This window comes from Mesoplodon bidens, assembly GCF_964165515.1.
Source record: "Mesoplodon bidens genome assembly, chromosome: 5".
NCBI classification, from domain to species: Eukaryota; Metazoa; Chordata; class Mammalia; order Artiodactyla; family Ziphiidae; genus Mesoplodon; species Mesoplodon bidens.
This window is the reverse complement of record NC_138161.1, coordinates 1,351,677-1,367,354: the sequence shown is the minus strand read 5'-3', so window position 1 is coordinate 1,367,354 and position 15,678 is coordinate 1,351,677. Positions and strand designations below refer to the sequence as shown.

At 59.3% G+C, this 15,678-nt stretch overlaps 1 protein-coding gene across 10 annotated transcripts in view; it reads left to right on the top strand.

The window, feature by feature from the left end:
• PCBP3 (poly(rC) binding protein 3) overlaps positions 1-15,678 on the top strand; it is a 210,704-nt gene that overhangs the window by 178,001 nt on the left and 17,025 nt on the right. For 9 of the 10 annotated variants that reach the window (XM_081235217.1, XM_081235221.1, XM_081235219.1 and 6 more), the window contains 7 exons: positions 5,149-5,303; positions 7,395-7,418; positions 8,593-8,625; positions 8,987-9,103; positions 9,950-10,081; positions 10,882-11,010; positions 14,069-14,143. In XM_081235217.1, the coding sequence (XP_081091343.1) occupies positions 5,149-5,303; positions 7,395-7,418; positions 8,593-8,625; positions 8,987-9,103; positions 9,950-10,081; positions 10,882-11,010; positions 14,069-14,143 (665 nt within the window). The remainder of the gene's footprint in view (positions 1-5,148; positions 5,304-7,394; positions 7,419-8,592; positions 8,626-8,986; positions 9,104-9,949; positions 10,082-10,881; positions 11,011-14,068; positions 14,144-15,678) is intronic. The other variant, XM_081235214.1, reaches the window with a different exon arrangement.

Here is a 15,678-nt window from a genome sequence, read left to right as displayed (position 1 = left end):
TCAGAAATCGTCAGGATTCTGCCCTGCACCCCATCCTGCCCAGATCTGAGTGGGGGGACTGTCGGCCGGGCTCAGCGGGGCTCCTCCAGACTCAGGCTGGTCTTTTCTGCAGGCGGACTCCGCAGCCTGGACCAGCCGTGCAGCAAATGTGAGGCTCCATCTGCTCCCCTAGTGTCACATCAGCCCGTTTTCCCTCCCAAGGGAATCGCAGCGCCCCCCCAGGAGACCCGCTCTCCCCACCGCTCACCTGGATCTTAGTCTCCCCACCAAAGTGCAAGCGGCAGGACTTGGAAATGGCCGCAGACACGTGTTGCTGGACGTGCCCCTCGGCTCTGAGTGTACACCCACCTGCGGCCCCAACGTCCTTGAGGGAAGGATACGAGGTTTTTTATACACACAGGGGATTGCAGTGTCACAAAACCTGCCTCCATCCCCCCAGATCTCCCCAGCCTGGCATCCTGGGGCAGATGCCCTTGCAAACCAGGGGGCTCTGTTACACGTGGATGTAGCACGTGGCTGCTTCCGCCCTGCCTGGGCGTTGAGGCCAGCTCCCAGCCCTGGTTCCCCCGGTGGCCTCAGTGCAGGACCCACACCAGGGCAGCCGGAGTCTTTCCTCGGGACGCCACAGACGTGGACTGAGTGTCCCTTCCCGGTGCTGGGCGACATCGCCGGGGACACTGGAATCTGTGGCAGGGCGCCTGCAGGCTTTCTGCACAGGAGAGATCAGAGCAAACGTGAGACCTGGGTTGCGGGGGGAGGGCTGTGGGTTCCCATCCTGGGCCTTGTCCCTGCGGCCACCCTTCCCTTAACTCCAGCCTCAGGCTTTGCGTCAGCGGGACGAGGTGACTCGTGTCCTCCAGCTGAGGAGCCGAGCAAAGCGGTCGAAATGGATTTGTGTCTCCCGTGCACTGGAAGCGGGTGGTCAGATTTGGATGATTTCTTTATAGATGGTACTAAACTGAGGAGGGCACCCTGGCCACGGGCAGGATCCCGCCCACAGAATCAGGAAGGGCCGTGCAGCTCAGAGACGAGCCGGGCCTTCAGGTTCGTCTGAGGCAGCGCCTGGGTCTCCTCCACCCTTGGCTGGTGGGTGTTGGCTGTGCTGCCCCCGGAAGTGACCAGGCACCGCCGGCGCTCACTCTGTGACCCACACGGCAAGCGCTCTCGTCACTGTCACGCAGTGTCAGGGCTGCATTCCACTGCCTGGCCCTCGACCCAGAAACGACGACAGTTATACAACCAGGGGACATGGACACTGATGTCATCGTTATGACTATACAGCCTGTGTTCAGGAAGCAAGAGGAAGGCCGAGCGTGTTCAGTGGAGACGTGATGACCCAGAAAAGGACGCGGGCTAGGCTTCTGGGGGTGACACTGCAGCATCCGAGATGCCAAGTGCGCTGGATGGTCAACAGCAGAGCGGCCCGTCCAGTGAGTCAGAGGAGAAATGGCACCTCATGGAGTGAGACACAGGGACAGAGGGCAGAGCCTGGCATGCCTGCAGGTGGAGGCCCTCCCTGTGCAGGGGCGGGAGCAGAATATATACTCGGGAAAACAATGGCTGCAATTTTCCAAATTTGATGAAAATTCTAAGACTCCAGATCCAAGAAGTTCAGTGAAGCCCCAAGAACAAAAACACAAGGCACAGCATAATAACATAATTGCTCAGATTAAGAGAAACACCTTTAAATATGCTAGAGAAGAGGAGGTTACGTTCAGAGGACAAAGGGGACACTGCCGTAGACCCCTCCGGACACAGTGCGGAGAGGAGGGAAGGCCAGCACGGCCCACCTGGAATTCTGCACCAGGTGAGACGGGCTTCAGAAGAAGGTGACTGTCCAGACACGCCCAAAGCTGAGAGAACTCGTCACCAGCAGACCTGTCGCACACAAATATTAAGGGAAATTCTTACGGTAGAAGAAAAATGATAGCAGAGCTACATGGTTGAGCATGAAAGACACTTTTATTATTATCCAAATCCCTTTAAAAGAGAATTGACTGTTTAAATTTTAAAAACAAAGTACTGTAGGATCTATAACGTAGGTGGAACTAAAATGTGTGGCAGTAACAGGGCAAAGGCCGGGAGGAGAAAGGAGAACACCCTACTGTCGGGTTGTCCTGCACCCGTCAGGCGGCGAGGCCGCAGCTCACGGGCTGAGTCAGGTTAGAGGTCTGTGCCTAAGCCCTGAAGCCACCGCCTGGGTGACAAAACCCAGAGTGGAGACTAGTAAGTGAACGAAGGAGACGAGGTGGAATCACAAAGTGTATGCAATTAATCCAAAATGTGGCAGAGGGGACATAGACACGGGGGGGATGAAGAACAGATGGTGAAAGCAGAAAACACATAGTGGAGTGATAGACCTAAACTCAGCCATATCAGCAATCACTGTGAAGAGTCCTAACACCCCCAATTAAAAGGCAGATTGTCGAAAAAGATTTAAAAGTTTCTGTAGGCAAGTCTATGTTGCCTACAAGAAACTCACTTTGAATATAAAGACACAAATAAATTAAAAATAAGAGATGGAAGAAGAGACACCACGCTAACACTAATCAGTAGTAAGGTCGGGTGTCTGTATTAATGTCAAAGTCAATTTCAGAGTCAAGAGTATTACCAGAGATGAAGAAGCATCTTTCATAATGGTAAAGGGGTCAATTCATCCACAGAACGTAACAGTGCTAGATGTTACGATGCTAACGATGGAGCTTAAAATACATGAAGCAAAAAAAGATAGAACTGCAGGAGAAACAGACAAATCCACAATCACAGTCAGAGACGTCAACATCCCTACTTAATATTGGGATAAGTGGACAGAAAAGCATGCCCAGCCATCTTGCTCTACTGACATCTGTAGAACATCCCACCCAGTCACACAAGATAGACCACGTTCTGGTCCATAAGCAACTCTCAATCAATTTAAAATATCTCAAGTATTACAAAATATGCTGTCTAACTGTAATGGAATTAAATTTGAAATCAACAGAGGAAAGCTATCTAGAAAATCTCCAAATACTTGAAAACTCGATAACACACTTCAAAATACCCCATGAATCAAAAGAGAAATTAAGTCTTGAAATGAGTGGACAAAAAGCACAAATATAAAAATTTGTGGGCTGCAGCGAAAGCTACATGTAGAGAGAAATTTATAGAACTAAACATTGTATTAGGCCAAAAGTAAGATTTTAAATCCATGCCACCAGCTTCTTCCTCAAGACACTAGAAAAGAGGAATAAACCGCGGACCCTGCCCCCATGTGTCAGGAGTTGGTAACAGACGGGGTGGGTCGGAGGAGGGGTCATCGTGCCAGGTCTGGGCATGAGCAGAACACAGAGACGACAGCCCATCGCCACGCACGCGGACTGGGGCGTCCGTCAGAAATCAGGGCGCCCAGGGAGTGGGGTGCAGGGTGAGACCTAGGCTCAGGTGCGTCTGAGGATGGTGTCAGCACAGAGAGGCATTTGAACCACGGACTAGACGGGCTTCCGGGGGTGGGGGGAGGCGAGGGGGGGCCCTGCCAGGCGCCATCGGGGGACCATGTCTGCTTCTCCTCTTCCTCTCAGCAAGTGGAGTAAAATACATTAAATCCCCAGCATGAGGAGGACAGAAGGAGGGGTCCTCGCTGGCGAGAGGGATCTGCCGGTTTCTGGACACCAGGTGTGGGGAGGAGTGTGTCACAGGAAGAGGCTTTTTCTGATGAACTGGCCGCCTGGCTTGGTGTGGACGGCTGTACCCACAGGAGTGCAGCTGCTGCTTCCTGCAGAGCATCGCTGGCAGCCACAGAGGTGGGAAGCAGGGCCAGCACACTTGGGGTGGCCTCTGATGGGAGGTGTCCTGGGTCCTGGCGGGATGACCAGAGGATGCCCCCACCTTCCTGGCACCCCTTGCCTGCCATCTCAGGGTGGGTTCTTCAGGGTCGGGGTACTGAGTCCGGTTGACCTGAACAGCCCCCGGGGCTGCTTCTGTGGCCACGGTCCACGGAGGCCTGGGATGCCCACTCGTGGCCACGTGAAGCAGGCCGGCACTCACTGGCCCGTGTGACTGATGCCGGCTGACAGCCTGCAGCCTGGAGCACCCCTGGCGCTCGCTGACCCACTTTCTCCACCGTGGGCTGGAAACATTTACATAACAGATGGCCCCAGACCCTGGAGGAGATGTTTCTAATTAAAAAGGAGGCGTGGTGTCCCCGCCTGGACGCCCCGCCGTCCGGTTCATCCGTGCAGGCACCTTAGCCTTGGCGCGCACCCTGAGCTTAGGAAGGGCTTTGCAGGGCTGCTGCAGGGTGTCTGCGTGGCAGGGAGCCGTGTCTATTTGGTGCCACTCCAATCGTTTGAACTCAGACCTGGACCCTGTGCGGACCTTGGGCGGGGGCCTCTTGGCTGTGTCCTGCACACCATCAGGCTGGGTCACCCGCACACGCACCTCGCTCTCCAACCGTCCTTCAGGTCCGCTACTGTGACCATTCCTTGCCTGTAAATCTTAAAACGGAGCCTCAATGTTGCCTGGAGGGCGAAGTGCTGAACCGATACACTGCAGAAATTATACAATAAGCGGACCCGTGATATGAATGTAAAGCATTTTCTGAAAACTTTATAAAGGGGGACACTCAGCTGTTTGGCAGTTTAGTTAATAGAGACCGAATCCACTTTAGAATGAGGAGAACTGCGGAATCTCGACTCTAGACATAAAGGGAACACAGGTCTGTAATCTCCTGGCTTTTTAAGGGTGACGGGGAGGATCCTGGCACCAGTGTGGTGGGAAATGGGCGGATCCCAGGTGACAGCAGAGCAGACACTCCCCAGACACATGGGGGTCCCCAGGCTTGCTGGTCACCCCTTTTCCCCTCCAGCGGCTGAGGGAGCTGGTCCAGTGTCCCTCATCACAGAGGTGACACTGAGGCCCAGGACCATGCGTTAGTCAGCAGTGAGGCCAGGTCACTCGCTGGCAGGCTTCCCCTGAGGCCCATCCCCCCTGCCATGTACCCCAGGCCCCCACAGGTGCCACACCGTGAGTCCCTGGACCAGCCCTTCCTCGTGCTGACTGGGGTGCCCGGGACGCCTCTGCCTTTCCCCAGCAGCGATGCTGAAGGCGGCAGCCCACCAACCCACCCGCCCGCCCAGGCCCGGTCACCTGATGTGTGCCTTCCCTTGCCAGGTGACACCATCTGGGCCCCATCTGTCCTTCCTCACGGCACCCTCGGCACCTTGAGCCACCTCCCCCAGCTACAGTTTGGAAGAAAGATGGAGTCCAAGGTCTCAGAAGGTGGCCTGAACGTGACCCTGACCATCCGCCTGCTGATGCACGGAAAGGTACGGGGGCGGAGAGGGGAGGGGAGGCACGCCCACCGCAGGGGTCTTCGTCTCATATTAGGCTTTTAAAATTCTAAGCGATCTCCGACTTACACAGCAGCTGCAGCGCCGTCCAGATTCCGTTTCTCCCAGAACCTTTCGAGACTGAGCTGCCCGTCTGCTGCCCCATCCCCTAGTGTGTATTTTCTACACGTGAGGGCGTTCTCCTCCGGGACACTAACACTGACGCACACGTGCCGGCCGGGCGGCTCGGGCCCCTCATGTGCACCGGTCGTCCCAGGGCTGCCCTTCCGACAGGCGCTCCCCACGCTTCCTTTGCCTGTTGCTTCGAAAGCAAAGTTCCTGCCCAGTTCTTCTGTAGAAAGAATGTCCCTCACTTTGGTTTTTTTCTGACGTTTTCTCACCGTTGGCAGGAGTGTCCCAGAAGCTTTCCTATCAGGTAGTCCAGATTTCAGGGTGTCACTTGGTGGGGGCACCTGCTGGGCACCTCCCCAACTCCTCTTCCACAGTCATCAGGGCGTCTTTGCTGGCAGGTACTAAGGTGTTGCGTGAATGTCCTGTGTGCCACCCTTGCTTCATTCATGGCTTCCTGGAAGCAGGGTTTGCTGTTTTGCTCGCATCACCCCCCATGCTGTCCCCACACTGTCCCCGCGCTGTCCCTGCACTGTCATTATTGATTTTGATGCTCACATTGTCCCTGACTTGGCCGTGGTCGCCCCACCGAGCTGGCCTGTGTCCTTTTGGGGGGACCCACCGTTCTGACTGCACATCTTCTCTGCACACCGCTGTTGCTACTCCTTGCCTTCCTGCTGGTCCTGGAATCAGCCGTTTCTGTAGAGAACCCAGCTCTCTTGAGTGGAGGCTGGTGGGATGGTGTTAGAGCCCAGAGGTGGGCACATGGGGTGCTCACGGCTTTTGGGCTACTGTGGGCCCCAGACAGAGCTAGGGAATATGTGTTTGTGTGTGTGCGCGCACGCGTGCACTTGTATGTGTGGGTGTGGGTGTGTGTAGAATCATATACACCTATGTCTGCGCACATCTGCATATGTATCTCTAAATTGGGCTCCCTGAGTTCACACCCCCATTCCAGTCCAATAGCACAGGGTTCATCCTGGCTCCTCTGTCTGGTGTTTGTACCATAAGAAACCCAGGGGACGGCAGAGGCTGGCATCGTGCCTGGGGCACTGCTCTCCCTAGATTTCCAGAGGCTGGTGCTCACACCTAGAGCCTCCCTTTCCATGATGGAGGGATGCTGACTGCCTTTCCCGCTCCCAGGGTGGGTGGCATTTGGTCAAGGTTGTCCGGAGCTGGGTGTGTACCGTGGAGGACAGTCTGAGGTCAGATGCATGGCCCCACCTCCAGCAGCTGCTGCCGCAGCAACTACCCAACCCTGCCCCTGAGAGGTGACTGCCGGAGGGGCCACTGCCCGTGCCCAGCTGCCCTTTGCCGCCACAGCCCCTGCTGCACACGCGCCCTCCAGGCCTCGCAGAACTGGGGCGTTTCCCCAGGACACTGCGGTTGCTGAGGGCTTCACTATAATAAGGAAGATGAGTTTGACTGTGGGAGCTGCTCTCTGCAGCTCGAAGCAGGCCGGCCCCGCCTCCCTGAGGTGCCATGGCGGAGCCTCGTGGGTCTGTCCCAGGCAGGGAGGTGCTGCGACGGGCAGTCCTGGCCGGGAGCGCGTCTGAACCATTGCGGGCCCCAGGCTTTAGAAGCATGGCGGTGTGCTCAAGAGTCTTTCAATGTTCTACCTTTTTAAAAAAAAGTCAAATATCAATAGCAGCGCTAAATTTTTATACATCTCAAAATCACGGGGGGAGATTTTATCTTTCATCCATTTCTTGCAGGGTTTCCTTGAGGCCTTAAGTGCACAGGTGATACCTGTTGACATGTTTATCTGGAAAGCAGCTGGCCATTCTCTTTCTCTTTGTCGGTCAGAGGCAGGGCAGCCTGCCAGCCCGCTCCCTCCTGACCGTCCAGTCTCCCTTCCTCACTCATGACTCGGAAGGTGGACGGCCTCGCGGCGCCTGTCACAGGATTTTTGCTCCCTCTGCTCTATGACATCATCTTTCTGTGATTCTTTTCCTGCAGGAAGTCGGCAGCATCATCGGGAAGGTAATTTTTTTTTTAATTTTTATGTTTTTGGCTGCCTTGGGCCTTCATAGCTACGCGCGGGCTTTCTCTAGTTGCGGTGAGCGGTGGCTTCTCTTGTTGCAGGGCACGGGCTCTAGGCATGCAGGCTTCAGTAGTTGTGGCACGCGGGCTTCAGTAGTTGTGGCTCGTGGGCTCAGTAGTTGTGGCTCGCGGGCTCTAGAGCGCAGGCTCAGTAGTTGCGGCGCACGGGCTTAGTTGCTCCGCGGCATGTGGGATCTTCCCGGACCAGGGCTCGAACCATTCTCCCCTGCGTTGGCAGGCGGATTCTTAACCACTGCGCCACCAGGGAAGTCCCAGGAAGGTAATTATTGAGTGAACTCTGCCTCTACCGGGGTATCTCAGAGGGACAGTGAGGTCTGGAGCACCCCTGTGCAGGGGGGGAGCCGCACACGGTGTGTGCCAGGCGAGCAGTGAGGATCCCACTGGAATCCTGCCCTGTCGCCTTCAGGCTGCACCCCCATGAGGCTGGTCGCAGAGCTTCCCAGTCTCCAGCCCTGTGGGAGCTGGGGAGTCATCCCCCGAGGCAGCCCCGCCGCCCACCTGCCCTGGTGGCCAGTCATTCTTCCCGAGTTTGAGAGCTCAGGACCAATTCCCACGTGCATTCCTGGGAGCAATCTCCCACCTCCGGCCTGAGTGGTGGTGAGTCCATTCTCAAAGAAACGTTCCCCTGGGGAAAGTGAGCGCTGGTTTGGAAGCTGGGTGCGTGTAGGAGAGACATGGGCCAGGACCCCGCACCCCCATTCCTCGCGACCGTCTCTGGCTTTGCTGGACCCTCGTGGTCCCTCGTGGTCCCTGAATGGTGGGGGAACCCCCGGAGCTCAGAGTCAGGCTTCTTTTCACAAGTTCCTCGTGGGATCACCCGAGGGCCTGGTCCCCACTTTGCTGGCGGTGAGGCTGGGGGATGGGTGCAAACCCGCCCCGTGGAGCAGGTGCCCAGGCCAAGCGTGGAGCCGCACTGGGTCCCTGGGGCCAGGTCTGCCCACCCCACAGCCCGTGCCCTGGGCAGGGTGGTGGGCGGGCCGGGGAGTCAAGCATGTCGGGCCTGGAGCCCACCTTGGAGGGCTGGGGCGCCCAGCCTCCGTGCCTGTGGTGAAAGCCCGAGTGACCCCCTCCCTTGTCTGAACCTCTGTTCCAGAAAGGAGAGACCGTGAAGAAGATGCGTGAAGAGGTGAGTTGGCGCCCTGAGCTGCATGTTGTTTCTGGGAGGGCGGGAGGGAGGAGGCCAGGGCCTCCTAGCAGCTCTGCGCCCAGCCCCATGCGGCCAGGACCCTCCGGGAGCCCCGCATGGCAGGGATGTGAGTGAGGGGTGGCCATGCGGAGCCCCGAAGCACACACCAGCAGTTCAGGTGCCCTCCCGGTCATGACCGGGTCACAGCGAGCACAGTAGGACAGGACCGGCCATCGGTGCTGAGGCTCGGGCGCCACCAGCCTGCAGGAGTCCCCGGTGGTCAGTAGGCCCTAGGATCCAGCCCATTGCCGGCCCCAAGGCTTTTAATCCAGTTTCTGGGGTCTGCGTATCTCCCTCCCAGAGCGGGGCAAGGATCAACATCTCGGAAGGAAACTGCCCAGAAAGAATTGTGACCATCACGGGCCCGACAGATGCCATCTTCAAGGCCTTTGCCATGATCGCCTACAAGTTTGAGGAGGTAAGGGGTGCCCCTAGGGAGCCCTGTCCCGGAAGAGGGGACCTCTCAGCCCCTCTGCCTCCTCTGCCTCCCTGGGGACTGCCCCCTCCAGTCCACCTGGTGACCGGCCAGGGTCCCTCCTCCCCCAAGGCCCCCTTCCCTCACTGAGCAGTCCCTCAGGGCCTGCCCCCAGAGCACGAGTCCTCAGGGAAGGCCTGGCACCGGCAGTGAAGCGGCCACGTCCAGGCCTCAGCCCTGTCCACGGCAGCTGACCCCCAGTGTGTTTAGCTTGGCTCAGATGTGGACGGACAAAGGGAGACCCAGGCCCGGGAAATCTACACGCATTTATGTGTCTGTGCACTTTTGTGTACGTCTGTCAGTGAGTTCAACCTTAAGATTTTTATGTGTTTCTGGTATTTTTGAAATTGCTAAAAGTCATCTGGAGATGCATTTGGTGTCTTTACTCGAAGGGTGATCAAGCTGGGGAGTTAAGTCCTTCTGTCAAGTGGATCACCCTCTGTCCAAGCCCCTCTCTGCCCGCCAGGCCTTAGGGACAGAGGTCGGACCCTGAGTCCAGGCACCCTGGGGGTCTGCGCCCCACCCTGCGGCAGCAGCGCGACTGCCCAGACGTGCACGTCAGGGGGTCCCCTTGTGTTCTCCAGCCGCCCCCCGTCGTCCCCTGAGCCTGGCCTGGCCTCGCAGCCCCTGTGACCAGCCCAGCCCGGCCACCGTGTCCTCCCGCTCTTCACCCTCAGCCGTTGGCCGTCGTGCCTCTGCCTCCCCCTCGTCCTCGTCTCCCCGACCCGCGACCCCCGACAGGGAGCCTGCTAGGCTCTCCCGGCCGACGCACGTGCCTCTCCTCCCCAGGACATCATTAACTGCATGAGCAACAGCCCAGCCACCAGCAAGCCCCCGGTGACGCTGAGGCTGGTGGTCCCCGCCAGCCAGTGCGGGTCCCTGATCGGCAAAGGCGGCTCCAAGATCAAGGAGATCAGGGAGGTAACGAGCCCTCCCCGCCCGCCCGGGAGCCGAACACCGGCGGTCAGGATGTCCCTAGGGCAGAACACTAGCCAGGTCCCTGCAGACCCTGCAGCACAGAGCTTGCAGCAGGGGAGGGACGAGCCACAAGGCAGAGTGACCGTGGGAGCCCCTGCTGTGGGCGTCATGCAGAGGAGCCCAGGCCTGACTCCCGGGACGTGGCCGTGGCACCCCTCCACCCAGCCCTGGGCTCCAGGGCACGGGCTCTGGCCCCCGGGAGGCCCCTGCTCCCACTGCCAGGCCCCGTTTCCTAAGAGTCGCTGAGCCGTCCCAGCTGGGGTGGGGCTTGCCTGAGGGGCCCACCTTACCTTCACAAGTTCCTCTCCCAAGGAAAGCCGGAGGCCTTCCCTTCCCCAAAGGATGGCAGCCCCCAGGCTTGATTCCTTCCAGGAAAGATGGCCACACGCTTTAGGCCCCATGACTGGGATCCATCTTCCTCTGTGACCTCAAACTCCACAGAGAGAGAGAATTCCACATATTTGAAAACAACTCTGTCTCCTGAGATGCCGCTCCCACATCCAGCGTCGCCCACCCTGCTCCAGGTCCACGGTGCCCTGGCAGCGGCAGGCTGAGCTGGATGGGGCTGCCCCGGGGGCTCCAGATGGAGCGTGTGGAGGGCATGGAGGGGTGACCTGGGGCAGCGTCGGGGGGTGTCCCAAGGCGTGCTGTGCCCTCGACGCCCCCGGGGGCACCCAGGAAGTGCCGCTGCAGTGCACACTGCCCCGCTCGGTGGGGCCCCTTCCAACGTCTGGTCTCTCCAGTCCACAGGTGCCCAGGTCCAGGTGGCCGGGGACATGCTGCCCAACTCCACGGAGCGGGCAGTGACCATCTCGGGGACCCCCGACGCCATCATCCAGTGTGTCAAGCAAATCTGTGTGGTCATGCTGGAGGTACAGTCTGTCCACAAGTCCAGGGCTCCACGCCAACCTGCCCCTCACTCCGTGCCGGCCGGGGCTGCTGAGCGCTGGAGGCGTCGGGGCCCTGAGGCTTCGTGTGGTCAGGGTCGCGTGAGGGCGGGCCTCAGGGACGGCCTGAGTGAGAGCTGTGCTGGGGTGCAGGCTCCATGGGGGGGCAGCCGCCGGCTCCTGCCACCTCGGGTGGGTCGGTCGTCCTCACTGGGGATCTGGGGAGACCACGGAGAACGTGGGGAGCGTGAGCCCCTCCCCTCATTTCTGGAGTTGGATGAAGAGTTAGTGGTCCATGGTGTGAGGGGCGTTCAGCAAAGGGTCAGTCCTTAAAAGTGGTGCAGGTGTGCCCTGGGGCCAGGTCTGGGCTGGAGATGCAGATGGAATGAAGAGGCCCACGCCATGGACAGGACCCCACTGCATGGGACCAGCCTGCGGGCATCAGAGACACCCCCGAGGTACAATGGGCAGGACTTAGGAAAAGCACACAAAAATGCCCCAGCTGTGAAGACAGAAAGAAGTAAACGAAAGGATTAACCAAAGGAGAAGCAAGGAAGGCACAGCTGAGCAGGAAAAACCTCTCTTGAAAATCTGAGGGAAAAAACCCCAAGATTTCAGTTTCAATCAATACCCAAACTGCTGCAAGGTTAACTGAAGCTATCAATAATAGTTGCTGGTCTTTCTTAAGCTAAAATGAAGTCATCGTGCCTCAAACGCATGGTTTCAATACCTGCGCTGGTGGCCCGGCCACCTGGGCCCGCCTCCCCTCATGCCCGAAGCCCTTGACGGAGTGTCTGCCTGAGGGGAGAGCAGTCTCCCCCAGGAATTAGCCTCAGCGGGGGGGCAGCGGTGGGTTCTCCCTCCTTTGTACTTGACTTGGTGTTAAAGCACCATGTCCAACTCCTTAGAAAAAAATTTGTATCGTTTTCATTTTCCTGAAGTATGATATTGGGAAATCAAAAATACTTTTCTAGATATTTTGTTCTGAAGCTTTCCCCACACGCTGGTCACGGTGAGGATCAGTGTTCTCTTCAGTCCCGGCGTTGGGACCGCGAGGGGCCGTGAGGGTGGAGAGCGAGCAGGGCCCAGCACCCCTAGTGCGGCAGATGCCCAAGCAGCCTGGTGGGCAGCGGTGCCCGGGCGAGGCGGGGTGACGTGAACCGCTCCAGGAGGGACGCCGCCTCTGATGTCCCCGACGAGGTCAGAACAGGACATGTGGGCTCCTCAGGACCCCTCCCACGTGGCCTTGCTTGTGCCACGTTTGTGGTCAGACATGACCCCACAGGAGAGCTTGACCCCATTGGCTGTGGGGCGCTGGTGCCCCCAGGGCTGTGAAACAGTGAACGCTGAAGCACACGGGCAGGCGTGATCGGTCCTCGAGGGACGGGGACGAGGCCTCCTGCCCTTGGTGTCACGAAGCCCCCGGAGGCCGGAGCAGCCACTTATGGGGGAGGAAGCGTCACCACAGCTAGGAGCCCCTGGTCTGATGTTAAATGAAGAGTGACTGGAGTTTCGGGCTCTGGGGTGGGGGCTCCGCCCATGAAATCACTACCGAAGGAGGGAGGGGCTGCTCGAGGAGTGCCGGGTCGGTGGAGAACACGAGGGTCGGGGCTGCAGCCCTGGGTGGGGGGCGTGTGCTCAGAAGGCCTCCCTCCACCAGAGGTCAGCTCGAAGGGAACTGGGCGTCATGGCCATCAGGGCCAGCGGAGGGCGGGCCCTGCCGTCGGCGGGGTCGGAGTGCACCATGGAGCAAGGTGACAGTTGAGGCTGAGCAGTGGGGAGCCCACCCCCCAGCTCAGGGAAGGAGTGGGGGCAGCAGCTGGACCGAGTCCTCCTTTCGCAGCGGAAACGGTCACTCAAGGCAGTCACGCTTCCTGCTCGGTGACCCCTAATCGCCCTGAGACCACAGAGAACCCCGCTGCAGAGGCACCTGGACACGACCTCAGACGAGCCGGAGACGGAAGTACAGGAGCCCAGCGTCACCCACACGCGGTCAGCACACGGGCCCTCGAAGCAGCCCCTCTTGCTCTCCACAAGGTCAGGCAGCTGGCCAAGGTCACACAACGTGTCAAGGTCACGCAGAACATCCAAGGTCACACAGCAGGCCAAGGTCACACTGTGTTCAAGGTCACACAGCACACATCCAAGGTCACAGTGTGTTCAAGGGCATGCAGCATGGACAAAGTCGCATGGCTTGGGCTGCAGAGTTGAAGCTGCCAACCCCTCTGCTGTCCCCACCTCCCTGTGTGTGTGTCTTAGGTTGGGTCACTCTGAGGTCACACCGCCTGGCGGCTGGGCCTGAGTGGGCAATGGCCTCAGGAAGTCACAGCAAAGACAGGCTGCCCTGGTGCCTGAGCTCTGTCTCTGGCTGGTGTTGCTGCTGACTCAGGACTCCCGACAACAGCCCGGGCCCAGCCCTGTGGACTTTGCTCCCAGGGAAGACGGTCACCCAGGCAAGGGGACAGGGGAGGGCCTGATGGCTTCTGACCAAGGGCTCTGGTTGACATCATCAGGACCTGGCCGACTTCTGATGCTTGAGAATATCGTTCACCCCAAGATATGAATCCTATACTTTTGGACACAGAATAATGAAAGGAAATTGTAGCAAATTGCATCACAACTGTGGACTATTTCATTTGGACTCTAAGGTGCATTAAATGATGGCTCTTTTTTTAAATAGCGAAGTTGGATGTTTCTAACTTTCCCGTGATGATGCCGACTGAACATCAGCCCAGGCCACGCGAAGCCCCGGCACTGGCACCGAGTCCCCGGGGGCTCTTTCCCGAGGACTGAAGGAGGGGGTGCGCCCCTCTCAGAACGCGGCGCCTGTGCTGGCGCTGGGGAGGGTCACGTGCGCGGGCAGACGCGCCCCTGCCCGCCTCACCCGTCACCCGCCGCCTCCTGCTGGGGCTGTATGTAGGGCGGTGGTCCCTGGAGGACCTGGGGACTGGGGAGGGCAGGGGGGCTCGGAAGGAGGCCTCACGACTGCCAGGCTGCGAAGCTGCTCTAACGCTCTCTCTCCCTCTCCTGTCCCTTTTCCTAGTCCCCACCGAAAGGTGCCACCATCCCCTACCGCCCAAAGCCCGCCTCCACCCCTGTCATTTTTGCAGGTGGTCAGGTAAGAGCCGACCCGCTCTCGGCCTCCACTGCCAACCTCAGCCTTTTACTACAGCCCCCGCCGCTGCCCGTTAGTGCACTCAGGTTTTCTCCCTTCTCACGTGCACGTGTCCCCCGCGCACGCTGGACGCAGAGCTCTCCTGGCCCGCAGCCGGCCCTGGGGTGGACGCGGGCCACCGCGAGAGAGACCCGCCGGGCAGCGTCCGCAGACAGAAAGGGCCAAGGCGGACGCCCTGTGGAGTCTGGGCCCAGGAGGACCCTGGTCCGGGCTCAGGCCTGCTCAGCCGGGCAGCACCACCCGAGTCTAGCTTCCTGGTGTTTTTAGGAAGCTCAGAGGCAGGAAGGGCTGGGAGCGTTCCCAGGGGTTTTATGACTCCTGGGTGGGGCAACTACGACTGTAAGAACCGGCCCCATCTCCCCTGAAATACACGTTCCCAACTTCCCACACACGAGTTCCCCCCAGGAGCACGGGAGGGACGAGACAAGGGTGAAGGAGAGGCCAGCTGGGCGTCCCGTTACAGGGGCGACCCTCTCTCTCCACCCTGCCCCACGCTGGCCGCAGGCCCAGCAGGCCGGCCATGGCCGCTTCACACCCCTGCTGTTTTGGTGGGAGCCCCTGAGCTTTCTCTCCCGCCAGGGAGGGCCTGGAAACCAGGGGGCACGGAGATTTCTGTCTGAAGCCAGTGGTTGGCTTAGCGGGACCTGGAGGGGCCGACAGGGGGGCCGTGCCCTGTCTTCTGCCCTTGGGCATCGGGCTCAGAGGCGTCCGCCAGGAGCTCGCTTTGTCCCTTCACAGCGGGGTCACGGCAGCCGCGGTCGAGGGACTTTGCAAAGGCCAGGCCAGTGTGCCAGGAGAAGCTCTGCGTCCAGGTGGCAGTGCTGTGTGCCTTGTTCAAGGGAGAGTTAAGACAGAGACTTCCCAGATGACCCAGGACGGAAGGGCCGTAAAGGCAAAGAGGCAAACACAAACTCTCCACGTTTTTCTCTGCTCTGTAAAAGAACATTGTCCGGTACCTCTCCCGCTGAGCCCCGTGAGGTGAGGGCAGGGTCTGAGCTCCTGCGGCAGCGTTCGTGGCAAATTCCCGGGGGGAGAGGGCAGCGGCTCCAGCAGCCCCGTGGTTTAGGGCAGTCGCAGATGGCCCGCCGCGTTCAGAGCCCCTTTCCTGCCACGCATCCCTGATCAGTGGCAGGTGAGTTACCTGCGTGGCCTCAGCCCCAACATGCAAGCCACCCCGCGATGATTCCACATGGAGAAGCGCGGGCTTTATTCAAAGGGGAGGCATGTTAACATGAGCCAGAGCCTGGCAGCCTCCCGGGCCCAGCCCAGCCCCGCCCCGGCCGGCAAAGCAGGGCATCACCCATCCCCCAGTCAGGACAGCGAGGTCACCGCCACCGTGGGCTTCGCAGGGGCTCAGCACCTTAACCCAGCGCCTGTGCCCTGGGGACAGGTAGTGTGGCCAGTGACTGACTACTGTTGGTCGTCGGCGGGGGACAGAGTCACAGGAGGGTCACCGCGGCGCTGCAGGTAGTGGGCAG